The sequence below is a fragment of the Panthera leo genome, chromosome A2 (genome assembly GCF_018350215.1).
Source record: "Panthera leo isolate Ple1 chromosome A2, P.leo_Ple1_pat1.1, whole genome shotgun sequence".
In the NCBI taxonomy this organism is placed as follows: Eukaryota; Metazoa; Chordata; class Mammalia; order Carnivora; family Felidae; genus Panthera; species Panthera leo.
Window position 1 is genome coordinate 4,664,243 of NC_056680.1, and position 24,757 is coordinate 4,688,999.

The 24,757-nt window shown below is 58.3% G+C and overlaps 4 protein-coding genes across 7 annotated transcripts; 2 read left to right on the forward strand and 2 right to left on the reverse strand.

Annotated features, from left to right (window-relative positions):
- The first annotated feature begins 11 nt into the window (after nt 1-11).
- LOC122213833 (caseinolytic mitochondrial matrix peptidase proteolytic subunit) lies at nt 12-7,015 on the forward strand. Of its 2 annotated transcripts, none has more exons than XM_042928169.1 (6): nt 12-228; nt 310-381; nt 923-1,019; nt 1,810-1,997; nt 2,763-2,868; nt 6,985-7,015. In XM_042928169.1, exons 1-6 carry the CDS (start codon nt 43-45, stop codon nt 6,999-7,001), a joined length of 666 nt encoding a protein of 221 aa, XP_042784103.1. In that variant the 5' UTR covers nt 12-42; the 3' UTR covers nt 7,002-7,015. The 2 variants fall into 2 exon arrangements, with proteins under 2 accessions (XP_042784103.1, XP_042784102.1); XM_042928168.1 differs by lacking the exon at nt 6,985-7,015 and adding an exon at nt 5,282-5,659.
- A 977-nt stretch (nt 7,016-7,992) lies between these two features.
- Nucleotides 7,993-9,855, forward strand: ALKBH7 (alkB homolog 7). The gene is made up of 4 exons (XM_042928170.1): nt 7,993-8,351; nt 9,016-9,189; nt 9,278-9,402; nt 9,620-9,855. The coding sequence occupies exons 1-4, from the start codon at nt 8,085-8,087 to the stop codon at nt 9,780-9,782; spliced, it is 729 nt and encodes a 242-aa protein (XP_042784104.1). The 5' UTR covers nt 7,993-8,084; the 3' UTR covers nt 9,783-9,855.
- A 173-nt stretch (nt 9,856-10,028) lies between these two features.
- Nucleotides 10,029-10,778, reverse strand: PSPN (persephin). Its single transcript, XM_042928171.1, has 2 exons — nt 10,517-10,778; nt 10,029-10,430 (listed from the first exon to the last, which is right to left on the reverse strand). The coding sequence occupies exons 1-2, from the start codon at nt 10,647-10,649 to the stop codon at nt 10,123-10,125; spliced, it is 441 nt and encodes a 146-aa protein (XP_042784105.1). The 5' UTR covers nt 10,650-10,778; the 3' UTR covers nt 10,029-10,122.
- Nucleotides 10,779-13,217: 2,439 nt separating this feature from the next.
- GTF2F1 (general transcription factor IIF subunit 1) lies at nt 13,218-24,042 on the reverse strand. Of its 3 annotated transcripts, XM_042928166.1 has the most exons (13): nt 23,826-24,037; nt 23,512-23,731; nt 23,383-23,429; nt 22,741-22,813; nt 17,958-18,151; nt 17,000-17,170; nt 15,291-15,475; nt 14,579-14,732; nt 14,301-14,482; nt 14,121-14,194; nt 13,906-14,044; nt 13,576-13,693; nt 13,218-13,470 (listed from the first exon to the last, which is right to left on the reverse strand). In XM_042928166.1, exons 2-13 carry the CDS (start codon nt 23,521-23,523, stop codon nt 13,266-13,268), a joined length of 1,554 nt encoding a protein of 517 aa, XP_042784100.1. In that variant the 5' UTR covers nt 23,524-23,731; nt 23,826-24,037; the 3' UTR covers nt 13,218-13,265. The 3 variants fall into 3 exon arrangements, with proteins under 3 accessions (XP_042784100.1, XP_042784101.1, XP_042784099.1); XM_042928167.1 differs by having other exon boundaries at nt 14,301-14,479; nt 23,512-24,042; XM_042928165.1 differs by having other exon boundaries at nt 23,512-24,037.
- Between the last annotated feature and the right edge of the window lie 715 nt (nt 24,043-24,757).

A 24,757-nucleotide genomic window follows, 5' to 3' on the forward strand; every position in this document is an offset into this window, starting at 1 on the left:
TAGTTCCGCCATCGGACGGAAGCCGAGAGGGACTACAGCGGGATGTGGCCGGGAATATTGGTTGGGGGGGCCCGGGTGGCGGCAGGTGGTTGCCCCGCGCTGGGGCCTCGCCTCGCCGCCCGCTTCCCCCCGCATCGGACGCCCAAGACCGGCCTGGCCCTGCAGCGGAGCCTGCACGCGACGGCGGCCCGGGCTCTCCCGCTCATTCCCATCGTGGTGGAGCAGACGGTACAGCAGCCGCGGGAACTTGGCCTGGGGAGGGCGTCGGGGGTCACGGGGCTGGAGGTTCTTTCTGTCTCTCTCCCCCAGGGTCGCGGCGAGCGCGCCTACGACATCTACTCACGGCTGCTGCGGGAGCGCATCGTGTGTGTCATGGGTCCGGTGAGTTCCCCGCCGGGACCCTCCTCTGCGCTTGCCCAGACCCACGCTCCCCTCCTCCTCGAACCCCCTTGACCTCCTGACCCCTCCTGTTACTTTCCTACCTGGGTTCTGCACTGGTACCAGTCTGACGCCCCACTTCCTGGGCCCATGGACCTCCAGCCCCTTGTTCTGGCCCCTAATCCCCCATCTCACCCCTTCCTCAAACCCTCTGCTTTTCCCTTCTTGAACTCTGACTCCCTCCCTCACTAGTGATCCTCCTCCCTCATTCCTGGCTCTAATCCTTCTCCCCAACCCATGTGACCCCCTCCCCTTCCTTGCCCTAAGCCCATGACTCCCGGCTTCCTGGGCCCCAACCCCCGTGGGTCCCTACCACCCTTCACCACCTCCCCTCCTTGGTCCTGAATTCTCCCCCACCGTCTCTCTTGGGCTCTGACATCCATCCCGGTTCCCCTGACTCGTCCCCAGCCACCCCATAATTGCTTCCATTAGCCCTCTCCTTACCCCCGATGTGGGCCACCCCACCCTGCCTGCTTACCTGCAGATCGACGACAGCGTGGCCAGCCTGGTGATCGCGCAGCTGCTGTTCCTGCAGTCCGAGAGCAACAAGAAGCCCATCCACATGTACATCAACAGCCCTGGTGAGCGGAGCCTTCCCTGGGTGGCAGGGGCGCTTCTGGGGACACGTGAGGTGACTCAGGGGATAGAGACCCCCTGATCAGGAACGCTGTCCCTGCGGAGGAAGAAAGGGTGCTGAGCCTCCTTCAGAGTCCCAACACTGTCTCCAAACCTCCAAAAGTTGCCTGTTCCTTGCTTTTATGTCTGGGTTCACAAGCCGGCAGCTGAACCTGCCTCTTTGATCCCACACCTAACACTTTACTAGCCTGACCCGGTGGTCAGCGTTTTCAAATCGGTAGCTGCCGCCACCAGCACCACTCCCTCCCCAAAGACAATAGCGCATCCTGATTGGACGCTTACTGGGCCCCACACCCAAGTACTTTATAGGCATTTAGTTCACCTTGACCTCACGAGGTAGGGACTGTTTAGTTATCCCCAATCTGCCAGGAGACCCTGTGGCTCTGAGAGGCTGGGTAACTCGCCAAGGTCACACAGATGAAACTGCCAGGGCAGGCCGGCTCCAGAGCTTCCCTCTCGGCCACGGCACGCTCCCCGATTTCCAGCTTCTCGTGAAACCTTGACAGGTCTGGTCCCCCTGGGCCCATGTGCACAGGTGGTAACTGGACCAATCGCTTAATTCGCGTCACCTGTTTCCTCACCTCTCTACCCTTGGAAGTATTTGCGTTTGCCACGCCTGCTTTAAAGGGCTGCCTCTGCACAAGCTCTCCCCAAGACCAGGGGCGCAGCCGAGAAAGCACGCGGGCCAGGAGTCGGCACAGCCCCTCATTACCACCCCCCCCCCACCCCCACCAGGTGGCATGGTGACCTCGGGCCTGGCCATCTACGACACGATGCAGTACATCCTGAACCCCATCTGCACATGGTGCGTGGGCCAGGCCGCCAGCATGGGCTCCCTGCTTCTGGCCGCTGGCACCCCGGGCATGCGCCACTCGCTTCCCAACTCCCGCATCATGATCCACCAGCCGTCTGGGGGCGCCCGGGTGAGTGCCAGGCCCTGCAGGCTGCTGCGGGATGGGGGGTGGTGTCTGAACAGAAGGAGGTACTGGGTGGACGCCGTGTGGGAGTGTCAGTGTTTTGAACCGTAGGTTTTATTTTGATTCATGTTTGGCGAGGCCAGCAGATCAGAAGAGGACCACTATTGGAAAGACAGTTTGTAATGCACAGTTCCCAGGGGGCAGGAGGGGGTGGGGGCATGCCAGGCCATGCAGGGCCACACGGGAAGCACCGGGGTCTGTCAGGAGGCCGGGCAGGAGTGGGGAGGGGCAGCGGACAAGGACTTTACTGCGGTTTCTGCAGGAAGGAACTGTGAGGCAGGGCAAGCAGGCTCAGAACTGGCTAGTTGGAATAATGTCAGGGGACTCGGGTGTGGGGGCTGGCCTAGTTCTCTGGCACTGGGCCCGGGGGTGATGGGGCACGGGATAGTGGCCCCGAACGTGAGAGCCCCACGGAGGAGGTGGTGAGGGTGTGCCCTCTGGATCAGCAGTTTGCACGTGAAACTCGTGGGCCAGCTGGCCGCTGTCTCCAGGAATCCCCTTGCCCTGGGAAGGGTGAGGCTCCACGCGCAGAGCGGAAGACGGTGTAATTCACACCGGAAGCCTTCCCGATGGCGGTTGAAGACGCAGCAGGATGTGGAAGGACTCGAGAAGCCCTGTCCCACCTGTCTGAACACCCTCTCCGGCCTCCCTGTGCGGGGCCGACGCTCATTCTAACCTTCTCCCTCTTAACCCCCTTGGGACGCCCCCCAGGGCCAAGCCACAGACATCGCCATCCAGGCGGAGGAGATCATGAAACTCAAGAAGCAGCTCTACAGTATCTATGCCAAGCACACCAAACAGAGCCTGCAGGTGATTGGTGAGTGTCCCCGCCCCAGGCAGACTGCCAGCGGCTCCTTATTTTAGCCAACACGAACATATGCGGCAGGCCTTGTGCTAAGCCAGGGCCTCTCAACCCTGGCCCTGCTGGGTCATCTTCTGTTGTGGGGACCGTCCTGGCCATTGAGGACATAGAGCAGCATCCCTGGCCACTGCCCACTGGATGCCAGTAGCACCTTCCATGGGTGACAATGAAAACTGCCTCCACACATCACCCGGTGTCCCCCAGGGGTCAAAATCACCGTCACCTGAGAACCCCTGTTCGAAGCACTTTAAAAAGACCTCCTTGCAGAACCCTCGCAAAAACTTCACGGAAGTGGGTCAAAGGTTTGAACAGGGTCCTCAATAAAGAATATTCCAAATGGCCAAGAAATACAAGAAAAGATGCCCGTCATCTTTAGTGATGATATTTAAAAAGAACATCATTAGGGGTGCCTGCATGGCCCAGTCGGTAGAGCATGCCACTCTTGATCTCAGGGTTGGGAGTTCAAGCCCCACGTTAGGCATGGAGCCTCCTTCAGAAATAAATAAATAAGATAAATAAATTAGCCAGTGTGTGTATGTGTGTATATATATGTGTATATATTTTTACACGTTATATATATACATTTTATCTTATGTGTGTGTGTATATATATATATTTTTTTTTTTTAATGTTTATTTATTTTTGAGAGAGAGAGCAACCATAAGCAAGGGAGAGGCAGAGAGAGGGGGACAGGGAATCCAAAGCAGGCTCCGACACAAAGCCCAATGCAGGGCTCGAACTCACGAACCGTGAGATCACGACCTGAGCTGAAGTCAGACGCTCAACCGACTGAGCCACCCAGGCGCCCCAGCCCATATATATATATTTTTTTTAATTTTTTTTAATGTTTATTTATTTTTGAGAGAGACAGAGACAGAATGTGAGTGGGTTGGGGCAGAGAGAGAGGGAGACACAGAGTCCGAAGCAGGCTCCAGGCTCCGACGTGGGGCTCAAACTCACAAATTGCAAGATCATGACCTAGGCTGAAGTTGGATGCTCAACCGACTGAGCCACCCAGGCACCCACAATTTCTTTTAATGGTTTTTTATTTATTTTTGAGACAGAGGCAGAGCGTGAGCAGGGGAGGGGCAGAGAGAGGGGGAGCCACAGAATCCAAAGCAGGCTCCAGGCTCTGAGCTGTCAGCACAGAGCCCAACGCGGGGCTCGAACTCACAGACTCTGAGCCGAAGTCAGATGCTCAACCGACTGAGCCACCCAGGCGCCCCAGCCCATATATATATATTTTTTATTTTTTATTTTTTTTTAATGTTTATTTATTTTTGAGAGAGACAGAGACAGAATGCGAGTGGGTTGGGGCAGAGAGAGAGGGAGACACAGAATCCGAAGCAGGCTCCGGGCTCCGAGCTGTCAGCACAGAGCCCGACACGGGGCTCGAACTCACAGACTCTGAGCCGAAGTCGGACGCTCAACCGACTGAGCCACCCAGGCGCCCCAATATATTTTTTTAAAAAAACTGACATGACCAGCTTTTAGGGAAAGGCAGATTAAGGCCACAGCGAGACAGCATTTCAATCCACTGGAACCGCTAAAATAGAAAACACAGCACCAGATGCCCGTGGAGCAACCAGAACGCTTACCCGCTGCGGGCGGCAGTGGAAACGATACAGATGCGGTAGAAAGCCATCTGGCCCTACCAGCTCGGGCTAAAAATGCCCAAAATGCCATGGTTCCCCCCTGCTCAGCATGTAACCAAGAGAAGGGAGTGCTTCTGTCCACCAGAGACGCAGTCAGCATGCTGACGGCGGTCCTGCGTATGCGAGCCCGCCCTGGAAAACACCCACGTGGCCAGCAGGACGAGTGCGTCAGGGCTCTGTTTACGCTGTGGAATCGCCATATGGCAACGAGAGAGACCCGTCCACAGCGACACGCGGCAGCCTGGCTGAACCTCGAAATCCTGTTGCTGAGTGGCGAAAGGGAGTAGATGCTCTCTGATTCCACGCATTTACAAACAAAAAAGAAGCAGACTTACCTATGCTGTGAGCCCAGCGTGAGGCTAGTGGTTCCTCTTGGGCCAGAGGAGTGAGTGGCTCCAGCAGGGCTGCGGTGGTCGGGGGGGGTCTGGTGACATCCCATTTCTCGATCTGGGCGCTGGCCTTGTGGGCAAGTTCAGGCTGAAGTTCACACTGTCCACTTACCATCTGTGCCCTTTGCTGGGTGTACATTATACATCAGTAACAAGTGAAAAAAAAGGCAAAATGGAAACGGGTATTTTACCGATGGGGAAACCGAGGCACCGAGAGGGGGAGGCCAAGGCCACGCAGCAAAGCAGCCGCAGGACAGGGACCCAAACCTGGCCCCAGGTGTCTGCCCTTAACCGCACACGTCCTGCTTCTTGCTTCCCCTGCAGAGTCGGCCATGGAGCGGGACCGTTACATGAGCCCCATGGAGGCCCAGGAGTTTGGGATCTTAGACAAGGTTCTGGTCCACCCTCCCCAGGACGGTGAGGATGAGCCTGAGCTGGTGCAAAAGGAGCCTGTGGCGGCCGCGGCCACAGCAGAACCTGCCCCAGCAAGCGTCTGAGACCTGGCCCTCACCCTCCAGAGGAAAGCTGGGGGGGGGGGGGGGGCCAGGCGTCGGTCAGACGCTGCGGCTGAAGCCCTGCCCACCCCTCGCTGCTGAGCTGGAAGGGCCCCAGGAGGAACTCGGATTTGGGGGTGCCGCTAAGGGCAGATACCTTGAATGGGACACTATGATTTTCAATTAAATCTTTGTAGTCTTTGATCCCCATCTGTGTGGCCTTCCCTCCCCGCTCCACCGTGTGCCCTTCACGAGGCCTCTTCTGCTTTCGCCCTGACCCTGAGACTCTGACCTTCAGTTCCCTAACTTCAGCAAACTCTACTGAGCAAATACGACTTTTCAGGCACCGTTCTAGAGACCACGGCGTATTGTGAAGAAAACAACAATCCCTGTCCTCAAAGAACTTATTCTTGTGGGAGTAGACGGTTTTTTAAAAAGCAGGGAAAGAGACATGCAGTGTGAGTGCGTGACAGTTTTAGATGGGGTGGCCAGTGAAGGCCTTGCTGAGGTGAGGGAGGAACAGAGCAGTCTAGGCAGCGGGCACAGCAAGTGCAAAGGCCCTGTGGCAGGACTGTGGCTACCATTGTGGGAGGGGCCACAAGGAGGCTCAGGTGGCTGAAGTGGAGTGGCAGGGGGACAGTGGAGATTTGAGAGCAGAAAGGAAGGAGGACAGATCTTAATGCCTGCTAGATCTGAGCAAGGAGAGAGATGAGCCCGGGAGGGTTCTGAGGAGAACAAAAAGCAGGACTACTAAGACTCCCACGGAGTGGTGGGCAAAGTGCACCCGGCATGGAAGCCTGGAGACCCATTAGGAGAAGTGGACTAATCAGAATAATCAGAAGAAGGCTGGCAGCCCCAGCTAGGTGGTCAGAGGGGGTCAGATTCCAGCCAGGGCTTTGGGTTTTTTTGGGCCACTCAGGCGCCCCTAGTGTGTGTTTATTTTTGAGAGAGAGGCAGAGCGCGAACAGGGGAGGGGCGAGGGAGGGGCAGAGAGACAGTGAGACACAGAATCTGAAGCAGGTTCTGGGCTCCAAGCTCCGAGCTGTCAGTGCAGAGTCGGACGCCTGGCTTGAACCCATGAACTGGTCGGGGGACCGGGAATCAGAAGTTGAGTTTGGCCGTTACTGGTGTTGATGTGCCTTAGACATCCCAGGAGATGATGAATCTGCGGTCGGAGCTGGGGATAAAAATGTAAAATAAAATAAGAACGTATCTCTATAAATAAGCAGTCAGGCTAAGAACTGGCTGCTGGGTTTGGCACAGTGGAAGTCACTGTGCCTCAAGTAGGAGCATTTCCCGTGCTGTGGGGGCCAAAGCCAGACTGGAGTGCATCCAGACAGCAGGGGCAGGAAGACGGGAGCTGGACAAGTTCTTCAAGGAACTTTGTTGTATAAGGAGAGCAGAGAACATGGGGCTGTCACTGGAGGGGTCAGGGGGTCAATATTTCCACAGGTATTTCTAAAAGGATAAATCTTTTTTTTTTTTTTTTTTTTAATTTTTTTTTTCAACGTTTTTTATTTATTTTTGGGACAGAGAGAGACAGAGCATGAACGGGGGAGGGGCAGAGAGAGAGGGAGACACAGAATCGGAAACAGGCTCCAGGCTCCGAGCCATCAGCCCAGAGCCTGACGCGGGGCTCGAACTCACGGACCGCGAGATCGTGACCTGGCTGAAGTCGGACGCTTAACCGACTGCGCCACCCAGGCGCCCCTAAAAGGATAAATCTTTTAAAAGACAACCACAATGCCATTTGAAACCTAAAAAAATAACAGTACTTACTACGGTCAAATAGTCAACCAGTGTCCAAATTTCCCCAGTTGTCTCTATTTTTATTAATTTGTTCAAATCAACTTCCAGATAAGGTGCATACCTTGCAACTGGTGGAGATATCTCAAAGTCTTTTTAACTGTGGGTTTTGCCCTTAATCTCTGTCTCAATCTCTCCCTCTTTTTCTTGTCTTCCTTTGAAATTCCCTTGTTGGAGAAACAAGGTCCTTTGTCCTGTGGACTTTCCTCTGAATTTTGATGACTGGATTAGGACGGGTTGTGACATCTGTCCTTGATATTTCCGATGACTTGAGGTATAAAGAGACACCATCCCACCACTCTAGGATCATGACCTGAGCTGACATCGAGAGTCAGATGATCAACAAATAGGAAGCCACCCGGGCGGGTGGGAGCCAGTCTGTTTGTACAGGGGTGGGAATAACCCAGTCCCGAGGGGAAAAAAGGGTGATGCTTGGTTTTAACCTTTGACCCCAACCTCTAAGTTGGCCCCACTCCCTGTGCCTTTGACCTCTGGCCCTGACCTCTGTGCCTTTGACCCCTTCATCTCAACCTGACTGTGCTGTCCCCTTAATCTCTAGTCCTGGCCAACTCCACAACCTGGGCGTTGGCCTAAATCCTCCTGCAACTCCTGACCTCGAGTTCGAGGCCATAACTCGCCGCCGAGCCCCGACCCCCGGCCGCCACCGTGGACGATGCCCAATAGCGCGCGAAAGGAGGCGGGTCCTATGGGGAGCCAATAGCTTGAGACGCGAGCTGAGCAGCAACCAGTACTCTTGACGGGGCGGAGAGCAAGGCGGGACTCCGAGGAAGGCCAATCACTGGAGGGGCTCGGTGAAGCCACAGCCAATGGCTCCGGAGCGGGGGCGTTGCCCTGACTCCGACAGCTTCCAAGACCCGGCTCTGGGGGCTATGGCCGCGAGTGGCCGCCTGGCGCTGGGGACCCTTCCCCGGTCCAGCTGGGTGCGGGGCTCGGGCCCAGCCGTACTAAGCCGCCTTCGGGACGCGGCCCTGGTGCGGCCCGGCTTCTTGAGCACGGCCGAGGAGGAGACGCTGAGCCGCGAGCTGGAGCCCGAGCTGCGCCGCCGCCGCTACGAATACGATCACTGGGACGCGGTGAGGCCGGCGGCCCCGGGGGGGGCGGGCCTCGGGGCGGGGCTACGGCGGAGGCGGGGCCAGTGACGTTAGAGGTGAAGACTAGGGTGGAGAGCTGGGTCGCCGGGGGCTACGGCTGGGGACGGGGCTGGCGGCATGGGGCGGAGTTTGATGCCGAGGTGTTTTGCTGGCAGGGAAAGCACTTTGGAGATGAGGGCAGGGCCATAACTGGAGGGCAGACTTGGAACTGTGGGGTGTTTGGGGGACAGGACCAAGGTTAGGGGCGGAAACAGGTGTGGAGCGAGATGAGGGAGGGTCACCAGTTGGGTACGGAGACAGAGGACTGGAGTGGGATCAAGTTGTGGGCGGAGACAAAATTGAGTATTGCGGGGGGGGGGGGGGGGGGGGGGTGGGGGCAGCGTTGGGGACTGGATCTGGGACTGAATTGGAGCTCAAGGGCGGATACAAAGGAGTAGGACCAGACCTAGATGGGATAAGGGTTGGGGTTGGGGTTTGAGACCCAGGATTATAGGGTAGACAGGACCAAGGTGGTGAGTTGAAGGCGGGGTCAAGGGTCATGCTGGGAAAACCAGTCCTTTGCTCTGCACTCTGCTCCCCACCACCGTGCCTCAGTTTCCCTGTTCTCTCTGAGAGCTTCCTGGCCTGACCCAAATTCTCCGTGCAGGCCATCCACGGCTTCCGAGAGACAGAAAAGTCACGCTGGTCAGAGGCAAGCCGGGCCATCCTGCAGCGTGTGCAAGCGGCAGCCTTTAGCCCTGGCCAGACCCTGCTGTCCTCGGTGCATGTGCTGGACCTGGAACCTCGGGGCTACATCAAGCCACATGTGGACAGCATCAAGGTGGGCGGCGGCCAGAGCCTTGGAGCCCCCAGCGGGGGGTGGGCCAGCCAGGCCACAGACTGACTGGCCACCATGCCCTGTCTTCCAGTTCTGTGGAGCCACCATCGCTGGCCTATCCCTGCTATCTCCCAGCGTCATGCGGCTGGTGCACACCCAGGAGCCGGGGGAGTGGCTGGAACTCTTGCTGGAGCCAGGCTCCCTCTACATCCTTAGGTACTGCTCAGCCGAGGAGCCCCCACCCCACCCGTAACTCGTCAGATGCTCACCCACCTCACATGTTGCGCACCCTCTCTTATTCAGCCCTCCCCACAGATGCGATCGTCAACTCCCCCCCCCCCCCCCCCCCCCCGCGCGCCCCACCCACCAGGCAGCCTGCCCTGCGCAGGGGCTGCCCTCAGCCCACCCAGCCCGAGCCTGTTTTCTCTTGCAGGGGCTCGGCCCGTTATGACTTCTCCCATGAGATTCTTCGGGATGAAGAGTCCTTTTTTGGGGGGCGTCGGGTTCCCCGGGGCCGACGCATCTCTGTGATCTGCCGCTCGCTCCCTGAGGAGATGGGACCAGGTGAGCCTGGGCAGCCCCCCCCAGCCTGCTGAACGCCAGGCCCTTCCCTCAGGTTCTCCCCCCACCAGACACACACCACGTTTGTGAATAAAGTTGGAAAACGGACAGACTGGCCTTCCTTGAGCTGGCTGCTTGCAGGCGCCGAGAGGTGCAGGGGAAGCCCGGGACCCTCCCTGTCCACGCACAGGGAGCTCGGTGGCAGGGTCAGGGCACACCCTGGCTGAACACAGTCATGCGGCAGCAGTTTCCTTTATTATGCTCTTGCAGGCGGCCCCCAGCCCACCGCCCCTCTGATCTCATCGGCATCCAAGTCTCCGATAAATAGGTCAGCAGAGCTCCTCAAGCGGCTGCAGGGCCCCAGGCCTGGCGCCCTTAGCCGCCGCAGCTGCAGGCAGCCGCCGAGAGCTGGGGCAGCCGCTGCCAGCGGTGGCGGTCATCGAGAAAGGCCACGTCGGTGTAGCGGGTGGGCTGGCAGCAGGGCCCGCCGTGGGCTCTGCCCTGGCCCCGCAGCCGGGCCAGCGTCAGGCCGTGCTGGGTGCGGGCACCGCGGGGGCAGCTGCCTGCACAGTAGCGGAAGATGACCGTCTCCTCCGAAGCGTAGCCCAGACCCAGCTCGGCCACAGGTAGGGGCAGGCTCCACAGCTGGCACGGGCCGGCCAGGGCTCTGCGCAGGCGGGCACCTGCAGGGGACAAGGGGCAGCTGACAGCGAGCAGGGTCTGAGCAGGAAGGAGTGGGGGAGTCGTGCGGGGTCCGGGGGGTTCTTACCCAGCTGTGGCCTCAGGGTCCCTCGTGGCTCTTCCTCCACCACCGGAGCCCCCCGAGCACCAGGGCCCCTGGTGAGGCCCGGCTGCAGCGACAGGAGCAGCAGAGAGCAGAGTAGGACTCTTCCTGTGGCCATTGTGACGGGCAGATCCCGAGGGTGGGGATGCCTCGCACCCTCAATTTATTCCCCAGCCTGGGCTGGGGAAATAACCTCTTCGTTGCCGCTGCTGTAGTAGCAGGAAGACCCCGCATCCCGTACCGGCTGCTCTTCCACATCCTCAGGGCCAGGCAAGCCAGTCCCTTGGCCTCACACCCCGTGCTTCTAAGAGTTAAGCACTCACCCCCTCCCTGCCTCATCCAGACATTCCGCAGACCCGTTTCCGACACCCCCTCTTCCCCTGATTTACGACTGTTGTGGCAGCCAGAGCCGAGCCCAGGGCGGGCAGCCCGGTCCCCCACCCCACCTGCTTTCTGGAAAGAGTTGGGGGGCATCGTGGGCCCGCCAGGGTGGCCCCTCCGCACTCAGGCAGGGTGCCAGGGCTCAGGGGTCCCCACGTTGGGCGCCGGGTGGGGCAGATAGGTGTGTGGGAAGAGAGGGGTCAGCAGGTGGCCAAGCCAGTGGAGAATCCATCATGGCTGCCACCTGGAGGATTAAGACATCATGCCCCTGTCTCCGGGCCTGTCTGAGCCAGCACCAAAACAGGAAAAGGGAGAGGCCTGGAGACAGCCAAGAACTGGGACACAAGGCTCGGAAGCTCACCCTGCAGGAACTCCTGTCTCTAGAAGGCCCACCTGAGGCCCCTGGGACCTGGAACCTCAGCCCTGTCCTGGCATCAGGGCGGGAGGGGAGCTTAAGCCCGCTGGGTCTGAGAGGCACAGCAGCAGTTTCCAGTGGCTTCCATGCCTGGCCCCTGTAATACCAAGGAAATGAGACCATCCCTTACCTATGAGAGGGAGCTAATCAGTCTTTCCCACATGAGGTTCTGAGGACAGAGAGATGGCGCATTTAAGCGTGTGATACGCCGCCTGACAGAAGCTCGCGAGAGTTTTCCAGGCAAAGAAGCCCAGATAACTTAGGGAGGTTTAAAGAGGTGCTGGATCACACAGGTAAGACCAGGTAAAAACTCGGATAAGACCCTGCAGCCCAGACCGGCAAAACCCAGAAACTGTGGGCACACGTGGCTGCCGGGGGGTGGGGGGGTGGGGGGGGGGCGTGCGACGCAGGGGTGCCCAGGCTGTGGGGAGGGGTGTAAACCAGAGGCTGTTGAGCATTTGCTGCTGAAACCGCAAGTCACATCCCCGAGCCCCAGGAAGCCTGTGTCAGGCGGGCACAGACACAAACTCAGGAGTGGCCGCTGGCTCTTCGTATTAGCGAGGGCTGGACCGACCCAAACTCCCACCTGCTTTGCGCTGCTTCCCTCGCTCGGCACTGGTGGGTACTGGTTACCGCAGTGTCGTTGAGACCACCTTCGGACAAAAAGAGTCACTGCTCCAAAGTCGCCCAGAATCCGACACGGCCAGGATTTGGAGCCAGACCCTGCTGAACACCAGGCCCTTGCTCCTAACCACTAGGGCGCGTGGGCTGGCCTGGTGGGGAGAGGCCTTAGGCCGCAGCCCTGTGGCAGGGAGGGCAGGGGTAAGAGCGTGGAGGGCCAGGGGTCAACGCTGCTTTCTTTCTGCCCCAAAAGGCCTGGCGGAAGGATGGGGAGGGGCGTTAGACAGAACTGAGACATTCCTGGGAATTAGCCTGCCGTCTCTGGCATCCCTGCTCACGGAAGCCCCACGTCCTGCCCCCAGCCAATCACTCGGGACGGGTTCTAAAGTAGCACCAGCTGCCAGATTCCATTTCTAGCGATGACACTGGCCACGAACTCAAAAAGCCCTCCCACGGCACAACCCTAGCAATGCTGGATAAAATAAATGCGGAACTAACTCGTTGGAATATAAGGGAAGCCTGGAAACATCACTGGAAAGCTGAAAAATAGGGCCCAGGTGCCAACACCAGCAACGGAAGAGTGTGGGATTTTGTGGCCACGTTGGGACAGAGCCCGCCAGCCGAGAACCACTTCACGTGGGCTCAGTCCAGGGCTCCTGGGACACCTGGTGGGGAACAGAGGCTAAAAGCACCTGTAGGGTTTGCCTGCAAAGCCAGCTGCCCAGGAGGCCCACGCAGAGCCCCTCAGCCGGCCGTGAGTCCCCACCCAAAGTTAGGAAACACAAGAGTCAGTCGTGAAGAGAAGTCAGAAGAGAACACGGGATGGCTGTCAGCTTCGGGTATCAGATCTCTGGCAGAGATAGGATGCTCTCAACAAAAACGTGGAGGAAAGGATCAAAGGCACTGGGGGCAGAACACTTAAAACAGACCAGCTGATCTGAAAAGGAAGCAAAGATCATTTGAGATTTGGAAAACTGAGTCAGGGAAGCCAAGCACTTCCTGGGTTCACGGGGGATAAACTACAGCCGAAGACAGAACCAGACGCCGGAGCTGGAGAGACCGCCAGCCTGCGACGGCGGATGCCCAGCGAGCACAGCTGGCCGAGGGCTAAGAGGAGCAAGCTCTAAGGGGCAGGGAAAGTTCCGGAAGGAAGGGCCCGAGGGACAGAGGGAGGGACATGAGCTAAGGAAACGGCCAGGGTTGTTCTGGAATTGGCAACACGGGGCGCCGGGATTCAGGCAGCAGGTGACAGACAACGTGAGCACCAGAGAAGTTGGGAGGCAGCCGTTTATTGGGCAGGTGGGTGGGCGCCGGCCGTCACTCCTTGAGGGAGAAGTGCATCTTGTCGCTGATCATCTTGCGCTCGGGGTTGAGCCGCTTGAGGATCTGGGCGAGCACGTTCACCGTCTGCTCGCTGCTCAGCCCCGTCTTCTTGGTCTGGAACTTCTTCAGCAGGTCCTTGGTGGTCATGGGCTTCCGAGTCAGATAGCGGCGCACTGCGTCCTCGGTCACCTGCACGTCGCTGAGGAGCCGAGCGGAGGGCGGGGCGGGTGGGCGTCAGCGGGAGGCCTCCCCGCGCCCCTGCCCTGCTCCCCTGCCCCACCCCCCACCACCCTCGCCAACCTACCCGCTGCTGGGGGTCGACTTCCCGGACTGGGGCTGAGGGGTCGACTTCCCGGACAGGCTCTGGGGCCCGGCGTCCAGCCGCAACCGCTTGGCCACCGGCGTCTCATTCGTTCGCTTGCCTGGGGGAGCAGGGGAGGGGTTGAGCCCCGGGCCTGGGGGGGCTGGACCCCCCAGAGGCCCAGGAGGAGCGGGGCTGGGACCCCGTGTCCAGGGGGCCCCGGGGTGGACAGGCCTCTGCCCCAACTCTGGCCTCTGTTCCCGAGGCAGGAGGGGAGACTGAGGGCAGAGGTCAAGAGGTCGCGGCGAGGGGTGGGGCGACGGCCCTGCTCACCCTGCTCCAGCTTGGTGGCGGCGGCCCGCAGGGTGGAAGAGGTGCTGCCGGTCTCCGCGCTGGGCGTGCCCGGCCGGCTGTTGCCCCGAGAGCTGCCTCCCGACGGCCTCCGCTCCCTCTTGGGGGGCGTCTTCTTCTTCTGTGGAAACGGGGTTGGGATGTGAGTCTGGAGACAGACGCCCGCCCGCCCGCCCCTGCCCGGGCCCGGGCCTCACCGCCATGAAGAGGGCCGAGGACGCCTCGCTGTCGATGTCGCTCTCCTCTGAGCTGTCCGACTCGTCGCTGCTGTCTGCGTGGGGCCGGACGAGTGTCAGCGCCAGGGCGCCCCGCCCCGGCTCCACCCCAGATGAGGGGCTCTGGGAGCGGGGCGCCCGGGCAGCAGGGAGGGGACCCACCTTTCCTGCGCTTCTTCTCCTGAGGCGTGGGCGCCTTCTTCTCCTCCTCCTCCTCCTTGTCCTCCTCGGGCGGCTTCTCCTCCTCACTCTCCTCGCTGCTCTCACTCTGCTCATCTACGCCCTTGGGGCCCTCCTCCTGCTGGGTGACCTTGGGCTTGCCCTCCAGCTCATCCTGGGAGCTGCTGCAAGGCGGAGAACCAGCCGACCGTGAGGGAGCGCGTGGGCCGGGCTGGAGCAGGCCTCACGCCCACCTCACACCCGCCTCCCGCCTGCCTCACCTTGAGCCGTCGGACATGTAGTCCACTTCCTGGCCCTCAAAGTCCCCGTCGTCGCTGTCTTCGAAGGCCTCGTCGTCGGACCCCTTCTTCTTCTTCTTCTTCCTGCCTCCCTTGGCCGGCGGTGCCTTCTTCTTGGCCTTGGGAGCTCTGCCACCTAGGGAAGCAGAGCGGGACTCAGGCCGGGCACTCGTCCCGTTTGGGAAATCTGAGGATGTCTGGACATCTTGGGGGCCTCACTGAGCATGGAGAGACGCCCAGGACTGGCCTCTTCCACGTAAACTGACCGGTCCAAGTCTATACCCCCAACTCGCTTTCTCTGACTCACACTCAGGGCCACCATCTCCGTCCCTGCATCCCCCAGAACCGTGTATCGGACAACTAGAACCCACCCCTGTAGCCCAAGGCCCACCAGCATCATTCAAACGGGCCGATCCAAAGCTGTTCACCCTGCCCTGCGCTGCCCATCCATGGACACCCCAATAAAGGCTGCAGCTGAGACCTTCCCGTCGCTCTTCTCTGCCTCCTACCAACTCCCGTGCTTCCCCAAGGGCCGGTGCAGCGGACTGTGCCCTGTCCTCATTCCCAGGGGACTGTGAGTGACTCAGCTTTCCCTCAGTGGCATCAACCTTCCTGAGTCGTCACTCAGACACCTTGAGGGAGTACGACCCAGGCCGGTCCACACGGCCACCTAGGGGGGCTCCACCAGCCTCACCCTCCTCGCCGCTGGCCTCGCTGTCGTCAGACGACATCTCCAGGTCATCCTCCAGGTCATGGATGCGCAGCTCACTGGCCTTCTTGCGGCTGCGTTTCTCCTTCTCCTCGTCTTCCTCATCCTGGTCCTGATCCTTGAGCCGCCGTTGCTGCATGATGCTGAAGTGGTTCAGGACTTTGTTTCTCCTGTGGGCAGGGGAAGGGTACAGTGGGGGCTGACAAAGGGGCCTGGCTCCAAAACTGGGCCTCTTCCCTGCGTCCCCACCAGGCACTCCCCAAAGGGGAATGACAGACACGACTTTGGTGACATGAGGGGACTCACACCCATGGCATGGAACACCCTGAAGTCACATGGGGAGAGCTGGCCCTGCTTTGATCCCTTGTCTGTCCCATGTCCCTCAAGGATAAAGTTTCATGTGGTATTGGGAGAGAGCATCTCTCTCCAGCTCAGGTCCTTTCTCAGACAACAGAATTTAGACACAACATATTCATGTCCATCTGTTTTGATGGTAGTTTATGGATGCCTTTGTGTTTATGAGAAGAAATAACTGTTTTCATTTACTTTGATGATAAAAGTTTTAAAAAAATATGACTGCATCTAAGGAGAGCTTAGGATTACATCTAACAGCATAAGCAAAGTTCATCAGTGCTGTGAAAACGAGTAAAGCTCTTGCACAAGAATATGAGTGTAATTAACACTACTGAACAGTACATTTAAATATGGTTAAGATGGCAAATTTTATGTTTTTTACAATTAAAAGCATTTTTAATTGAAAAGAATGATGGGGGTGCCTGGGCGGCTCAGTCGGCTAAGCGTCCAACTTTGGCTCAGGTCACCATCTCGCCATTCCCGAGTTCGAGCCCCGCGTCGGGCTCTGTGCTGTCAGCACAGAACCCGCTTCAGATCCTCTGCCCCTCCCTGGTTTGTGTGCACACACACTCTCTCTCTCTCTCTCTCAAAAAAATAAACATTAAAAAATAAATAAATAAAAATTAAAAATTAAAAAAGGAACAAAGCACTGATATGTGCCACAACGTGGATGAACTTGGAGGACATTATGGTGACTGAAATAAGCCAGAGGCAAACGGACAAATACTGCATGATCCGACTCATAGGAGATCCCTAGAGGGGTCGAACTCACAGAGACAGAAAGGAGAATGGTGGGAGCCAGGGGCTGGGGGAGAGGGAGAAAGAGTTACTGTTTAATGGGGACAGAGTTTCAGTTTGGGAAGACGAGAAAGTTCTGGAGAGGGATGGCGGTGATGGTTGAACAATAATGCGAATGGGCTTACTGTCACCGAACTGGACACTTACAAACGGTTAAAGGACAAACTACGTAGTGTGGATTTCACCCGTAGTTGGTCCAGCCATAGCCCTCCGGTCTGGGGGGGAAGCCAAGTGGGCCCCGGGGATCTCCCCCTGCTCTGCCAATTCCTGCTCCAGGGCTCAGCTCAGCAGCTACTACCTCCCCAGCCCTCTCGGGCCCTGTGTGTCCCTGATGCCTTCATGTCCGTCGCCCCCACTGAACTGGGAGCTCCCTAAGGGCTTGGTGGAGTTGGACCTGGTCACCACCGAGTACCCAGCCCCCGGCCAGGCAGAAGTTATGGTGACACACTCCATTCCCAAGTGTGTCAGCCCCTTCTGGGGAAGCTGGGGAAGCAATGCCCGCACCCTGCCTCCCTCCAGGCCCAGCTGTGGCTCACACTCACCTTTCCCACTCCTCCTCGGCCTCCTCGGCAGTGAGCGTGCGATGCCGGGCCAGCGGCGTGAAGTTATACCAGTTGTGCACAGGGAAGGCCTCAAAGGCCCCATCGGGGCACTGGGTGAAGATATAGTAGGACGTGTTCTCCGTCACACCTCCCTTCTTGATGCCCTTGAACCTGCAGGGAGGCAACGTCACAGCCTGGCCCTCACGACCGGCCCCCTGGCCTGCCCTCTCTCCAGAACCACCTGGGTTCTCTGAGCAAAGTCCGAGCCTGAGAGATCTTGGGCCGGCCCTTCAACGGTGGGAGCCTCGATTTCGGCACCCGGAAAGCCGGGTAGCACTCCCCACCTCGCACAGCGAGCTCGGGGCTCCCCTCGTGGTGCATATCACGGTCCTTTCTGGAAGGACCGTGTTAGGTGAGCTGTGAGGCAGGGGCGCTGCAGTCACACCCCTCCGGATTTGCCTCCAGGTTTCTCCTCATGCCCGAACCAGTGCCAGCCTCCTCCTGGCCTCTGCCCTCACCCTTCCCTGCCCTGAAAGTCTGGGAAGTCTTACAGAGTGCCCTTCCCTGCCCACGGCCTTCAAGGCTCCCCTGGGCCCCGGCCCACCCGTGCTCCAGCTGCATCCTGGCATCCACCATCCTCTGTCACTGTCACACCGCAGAGCTCTGCACACCGTCCCCTGCTTTTGTGCACACTGTTCTTCCTGGAGCCCCCTCCACCCACCTGACCTCCCAACCCTCACGACCCCCGGTCCCCAGGCAGCCGCTCGCTGCGTGTGGTCAGGACAGGCTCTCGGGCTTCCTGTACGTACCCTGGTCCCTAAGGGCTCCTGCACCAGCAGCAGCCTGGTTCATCTTCAGAAAGAAAACCCCACGAGGGACGCGGAGTTCAGGGAGGGACGCCCAGCCGAGTCCGGACGCGAGGGGGTCGCGGGAGGCACTCGCCGCTGCCACCACTTACTTTCTGCCCGACTTGCCGTTGACGCGAAGCAGCCAGGGCTGGTCCTCGGGCCGGAACTCCTTGAGGACGATGCCGTACTTCTTCCTCCGAGCCTCCTCGCGAAGCTTGCGGTTGAACTCGCTGCCCGCACCCGACTCGGGCATCTCCTCCTCCTGGTAAATCTTCTTGTTGCTCAGGTCTCGCTCCAGCCGGGCCTGGAGTGACGGAGCAGGCGTGAGGGCAGGCAACAAACCTTCCGTCAGGGCTGCCTGCCTTCGCTCGAGCTGTGCCCGCCGCCCCCCACCCCGCAAGAACACCCGAACGCCCTCTTCACCCCACCTCCCAGGCTGAGCTGCGGACTTGCAAAGCCAACCTCCTGCTTAGCGAAACAAAAAAGGGGTAGAATGCTGGCCTTCGGTGGTGCATCTGGGTGAAGGCATGTGGGCAACCCTCGTGCCAGGTCTACTTGGCAGCTTTGGAAAGTTTGAAATTCTTTCTAAATCAACATTTAAAGAAATAAATCAATAAACAAACAGTGAGATCATTTTGGTGATAGGACAAAAACAAAAAACAAGGAACTGGCCCGCTCTCTGCATTCGGGCACCGTTAAAGGCTGTTTTCCAAATTTTGATCTTTAAAATGCACGTGCCGCTCACCCTAGAGGTCCCTCCTCCAGACAGCGGAGGTGAAATGACACGCGCAGTGCTGTTTAGCACACCAGTCTGTTGCAGCAGAAGACTGGAAGTCAACCTAACGCACATCAGCGGGGCACTGGCTTGATGCACGGGGCCTCCTCCACATAATGGAAGACAGAGCGGCCAGAGAAGAAAAAGGGGGCGGCTGTAGGGAACAAGTCCCAAGGCACAGTGACTGAAAAAGGCAAGATGACCCACACTGCTTCCTACTGACAAGAGATTTCAGACAGCTGGGAACAAAAAGATCCTACCAGCTCCCAGGAAGAAGGGGGAAAAGTCCGTGGCCCAGGGGCGGGCCACGTTTTAGAAACAAAGTCTTACTGGCATACAGCCACGCCCACGTGATGTATCCTTGTGCCTTTACTGCGCATGTGCGGACACGCAGCGTTGAGGGGCTGCCGCACAGACACCGGCCAACCAAGTGCAACATAATTACTGGTCCTTTAAGAAAAAGCCTACTGACCCCTGATACAAAGGACAAGAGGGAGAATGGCAGAAGCTCTCCACAGCCAACACCAGAAGCCAGAAAACACTGGAACAAAACCCTCAAAACCTGAGAGAAAATGGTTACCAGGCTAGCTTATGATACCCAGTCGAGCTACCCAGCCCGAGGCTGGAATCTGGACACTCACAGGGGTGCGAGGGAATTGGTGCGCACCCCACACCTTTTTGGGGAGCCGGCCCAGGATGTGCCTCACTACAAAAGGAAGGTAAACAGGCCTGATTCCCCGAACACTGTCACCCCAGAGGGCAGGGCCCCTGCCTGGCATGTTCACCTTTAGCCCAGCGGAGGGTCTCCAGGGACAGTTGCTAAAAGAGTGCATTTGGAGGGGGTTTCTGCCCACACGTTGCCCTGGGTGAGCAGCGGCTACCGGAGGAGGGGGATGTCCCCTGTGGTTTTAAGTGCTTAGATGGCTGTACCCGCCCCCTCCCTTGAGTGACTAGTGACAGGGGGGTGTCAACCCAGCAAATTAGTTTTCTCCAGGGAATGTAATCCCCCTTGTTGGTTTTTTAGGGAGTGTGCCGTTTAGGCAATGAAAATTCAAGGGGCTGCATTTCCCTGTGACTAGGTTTTTAGGGAGTGTAACCTCCGTGTGGTAAAAGCAAGGAGTGATGAGTGACGTCCCCCCATGACGATCAGGGAACAGGGTACGTGTAACCCCCAAGTTACTAGCGGCTGGGAGATCACGTGTCTCAAGAGGTGATAACTATGCAGGCTCTGCACCTCACGGCAGTGGGTGACGAGGGGCATGGACCCTCCACGGGGACGAGTGGCCGAGGTGCAGACTCCTCTCAGTTCTCATGGATGCCGGGACAGGGGATCTCCTATTGATGACGGACCAAGAGTGGTGGGTTCCCAAGGTATCTACCAAGTCACTCCTCTTAGCGAGGAGTATTTGGGGGCAGGGTACCCGAAGGTGGCTTATTTCTCTCTCCTGGATGGTAAATGATGAAGGATGTCTCCCCACTGAGTGATGAGGGATTTGGAAACACTGCACCCTCTCTGGATAACTTAGGCGAGGCCAGAGGTGGGGGGAACATGCTAGTTTGTACACAAACATGTGGGCAGCTGGCCATGCTGGCAGGCAGGCACCCCACCAGGGAAGAGGGCGCCTGGAGCAAGTATCCACCTGCCCAATATCCAGAGGAGCACGTTGTTATCGTGCCTCTCTCAAATAGTCTCATTTGCTCAGCTGGGTGAAGTCAAGTTTAAAAACAGACAAAAGAGGGGCGTCTGGGTGGCTTGGTCAGTTAAGCGTCCGACTGCGGCTCAGGTCATGATCTCACGGTTCGTGGGTTCAAGCCCCGCTTTGGGCTGTCTGCTGTCAGCACAAAGCTTGCTTTGGATCCTCTGTCTCCCCTGCTCTCCGCCCCTCCCCCACTCATACCCTGTCTCTCAAAAATAAACATTAAAAAAAAAACTTTTTTTAATAGCCAAAAGAGGGGCGCCTGGGTGGCTCAGTTGGTTGTGTCTGAGTCTCGATTTTGGCTCAGGTCATGATCTCGCAGTTTGTGGGATTGAGCCGCATGTCAGGCTCCACGCCAGTAGCACACAGCCCACTTGGGATTCTCTCTCCTACTCCCCTGGCCCTCCCCCCCACCCCCCCCCCCCCCACCAGCCAGCTTGTGCATGCACACATATGCACTCTCTCTCTCTCAAAATAAACAAACTTAAAAAAAAAAATAGTCCAGAGTGGCCCCTGGGTGGATCAGTTAAGCATCCAACTCTTGATTTCAGCTCAGGTCATGATTTTACAGTGTGAGTTTGAGCCCTGCATCAGGCTGTCTGCTGTCAGCACAGAGCCCACTTAGAATCCTCTGTCTCTCTCTCTTCCTGCCCCTACTTGTGCTCTCTCTCAAAATAAATAAACATTTTAGGGGCGCCTGGGTGGCTCAGTCGGTTAAGCGTCCGACTTCGGCTCAGGTCATGATCTCACAGTCCATGAGTTCGAGCCCCGCCTCGGGTTCTGTGCCGACAGCTCGGAGGCTGGAGCCTGCTTCGGGTTCTGTGTCTCCCTCCCTCTCTGGCCCTCCCCTGCTCATGCTCTGTCTCTATCTCTCAGCAATAAATAAATTTTAAAAATAATAATAAAATAAACAAACACACATAAAAAAAGAAAAAGATTCTCTCTCCCCCTCTCCTCCGTTGGCTCTCTCTCCCTAAAACAGATTTTAGAAAAAAAAAAAAAAAAAAAAAATAGTCCAAAGGCAGACCTGTGCTCAACAACCAGCTGAGCAGTTGGAGCTGCCCGACCGCGGGAAGGCCCGACCATGCCGACTTCAGACTTGGGGCCAAGTCCCCTGCTGGGCTGCTCCAGTCTCTGTGGCTTTAAACGCTGCTCCAAATGCCCAGATGTGCCCTCCCGCTCTCCCAACTCACATGTCCAACCGCTCACCTACTGTCCCCTCCGGGATGTCTAATACAAGACGTCCCAAACTGAACTCCCAAATACTCCATCCGTCTGGCCCTGGCACCCCTCAACATCCAATCATTAACCGACCCTATGGGCTCCGCTCCAAACACACTAGGATCCACCCACGTCTCATAAGGCTGTTTGCTGCATGCAATCATCACTCGGCTGGACCACAGCCGCCACCTCCACCCTGCACACCCTTCATCTGCCCTTGACCCCACAGTCTGTCTCCTGACAGTGCCTGGATCACTTTATAATTCCCCTGTTAAAAAATTTTTAATTTTTTAAATGTTTATTTATTTCTGAGAGAGAGAGAGAGGAGGGCGAGAGAGTGAGACAGAGCATGAGTGGGGGAGGGGGGAGAGACGGAGACACAGAATCCAAAACAGGCTCCAGGCTCTGAGCTGTCGGCACAGAGCCCAACTTGGGGCTCAAACTTGGGAACAGCGAGATCATGACCTGAGCTAAAGCGGGACGCTCAACCCACTGAGGCACGCAGGGCCCCCCACCCTGATTTAAAACTCTTTGGTGGCTTCAATGTTTGTGTTCCACCCCAAAATGCAGATGTTGAAACCTCACCCTCAGTGGGATGCTAGGGGGAGGTGGGGCCTCGGGGGAGGGGATTAGGTCACGAGGGTGGAGCCCTTGTGAGTGAGATTAGTGCCCCTACAAGAGAGGCCCAGAGAGCTCCCTCACCCTTTCCGCCATGTGAGGCCAGTGAAAAGACAGCCATCTATGAAGCAGGAGGAAGGCCCGCGCCGGACCGAAAATCTGCTGGCGCCTTGATCTTGGCCTTCCCAGCCTTCAGAATTGTGAGAAATAAACCTGTGTCGCTTATACGCGGCCCAGGCTACGGTGTGTTCTGTGAAAGCAGCGCCCGTGGACAGAGGTGGCTCTCAAATACCATCTGTAGGAGGCAGCCCCCTCCCTGGCCCAGATAACTCGAGGCCAAAAATGCCTGTCAGCGGGCACAACTTCTGCACGTTCTCCTTCCACAAGGCCTGGGCGGGTGCAGTTAAGCATCCAAATCTGCCTCACGGGGATGCACCCAGCAGCTCAGCCTGGGCCTCAGCACATCACTGGACCTCCGCTCCAGGAGAGGTGAGGAAACCAAGCCTCAGTTGCTACTATCACGAAGGGAACTGTTACAACCCAGTGCAGGATCCCCTTGTCACACTCACAACGGAGACTTACCTGATTCCAGGTGGCGAAGTTGACTTTATCCGCTGCATTGAAGGCCATGATGTTGTATTTTTTAGTTGTGTTTCTGGAACGGGCAAGAAGGGGCAGTGCTCAGTTACTCGTTCACTTAGCAAACCCTCCCGGGCTCAGCAGTGCTGGGGACCCACCAAAGACCCCAGGGGTTCCCAGTCTGTCAGGGAACACATCCATGCCCTCCCAACCCCGTGCGGAAGAAAAGCAGAAGGAGGCACAGAGATCTGGGGGAACCAACATGTGGGAATAATGAGGAACTCTGCCCTGGGGATGGGGGAGGGCAGGCAGGGAACGCTTCCTGGGGGAGGAACGTCCTGGAACTGGGTTTTACGGAACCAACAAGAATCCACCCCACGGAGTCACAAGCGGGGAAGAGGCATTCCTGCCAGAGGGAATGCTAGGCCAGAAGGCTGCATCCTGCCGCCTATTGAAGCACTCATTCATTCGTTCTGCTCCAAACACAGTGATGCCCCCAGAGAGGCCTCGGCTGAACTCCAGCCCCGTCCTCAGGTCCCCCTGCTCGTCAGAGCGAGAAGCACAGGCGGTGCCGGCCATGTCTACGAGCTCAGGGAGGTACAGAACCCCTTTCGGAGGAAGTGGGAAGAGGGGTCAGGGACTTACTTGGGAACGCGAACGACATACTCGGTGACGTTCTGGCTGCCGGGGCCCTGCGGGCAGAGAAGGCGGGACGGTGAGTGCGGGGCTGCGGAGGCCGCCGCAGGGACCCCCCCAACTCCGCCGCATACTCACGAGGGCCGCCATGGGCGACGACGTTCGGTGGTTCGGGTCCGGTCCGGCCCGGTCCGCGTCCCTCAGTCGCGGGGAAGCCGCTCTCGCGGTGCCGGGTCTCTGGCCCCGACCGAGGACCCCAAGGCCGAGGTGCCACCGATCCTGGGAGCAACTACCGGGAAGCCGTGCTCGCTCGGCCGGCTCGGCGACCACTCCGGTCACGTCTGCGCCTGCGCCTAACCTGGAAGAGAAACTCGGGGTGCGTCGCGATGGCAACCTCCTCCGCGTCACGTATTTCCCCTCGACTCTTTCTAGAGGGAGGAGCCACGACCGACCCGCCGCTGGAGGAAGCGCCGTCTACCGCCCGGACCCGCTCTCGCGGCTCTATATAGCGCTGTTGATTTAATCAGCCCGGTGGACACGCCTCCCCGTGACGACACACTCCGCGGGGCATCCTGGGAGGGGAGGGAGGAACCGGCCTTCCTCGCGAGCTCTCGCGCGCCTCGCGCATGCGCCACTCCGCTCCGGAAGTGCGTCCGAGGAGGCCGCGTCACCATAGCGACCGAGGTCTCTTTCGCGGCTAGCTGCCACGGCTCCACCTGAGCCTCCTTGGGGTCATTTCCTCCTTCTGCCCCTGGGAGACCTCATCATCTCGCCAAACGATCGGGCCCTTGTGACGTTGAGCCGAGCCAGGAGGCGTCAGAGCCTGGGTGGGGGTGGGGCGCGACCACTCCACGGGCCGCTGGCGGGATGGGTCTGTGCAAGTCCAAGCTGCCCCACAAGGGCAGGGCCTTGAGATCCAGGAGAAGGGTAACATCGCGGGGGGCGGGGAGGGGCTGGATCACTGGGGGGAAGTAAGGAGGCTATGAAGGGCATGAGGGAGGTACGTACAGGTGCCCCACACCCCAAGTCCAGGTGTGCGCACGACCCCCACCCACCCGTGGTGGTAACACAACTGCACATGCTCAAGGCTCAGCCCTTCTTTGATCCACTTGAGCACCTGCTGTGCCAGGTTCTGGGCACTCCACGGTGAATGTGTCAAACTAGCTCCCTGGCCTCCTGGAGATTACAGCGTAGTGAAGGAGGCGGTCTCAGAAAATGGGATCTACGAGCAGGAGGGGACAGGGCTGCCACAGGGAAAGAGGCGTCCGCTCTGAGGGCTCCGGGAGGAGGGGAGGTTTATGCTCCGCCCCGTGGAATGCCTAGGAATTCACTAAGCAAAGGCGGAAGGAAGCAAGACACCAAAATTGCGCTATAAACTACCACA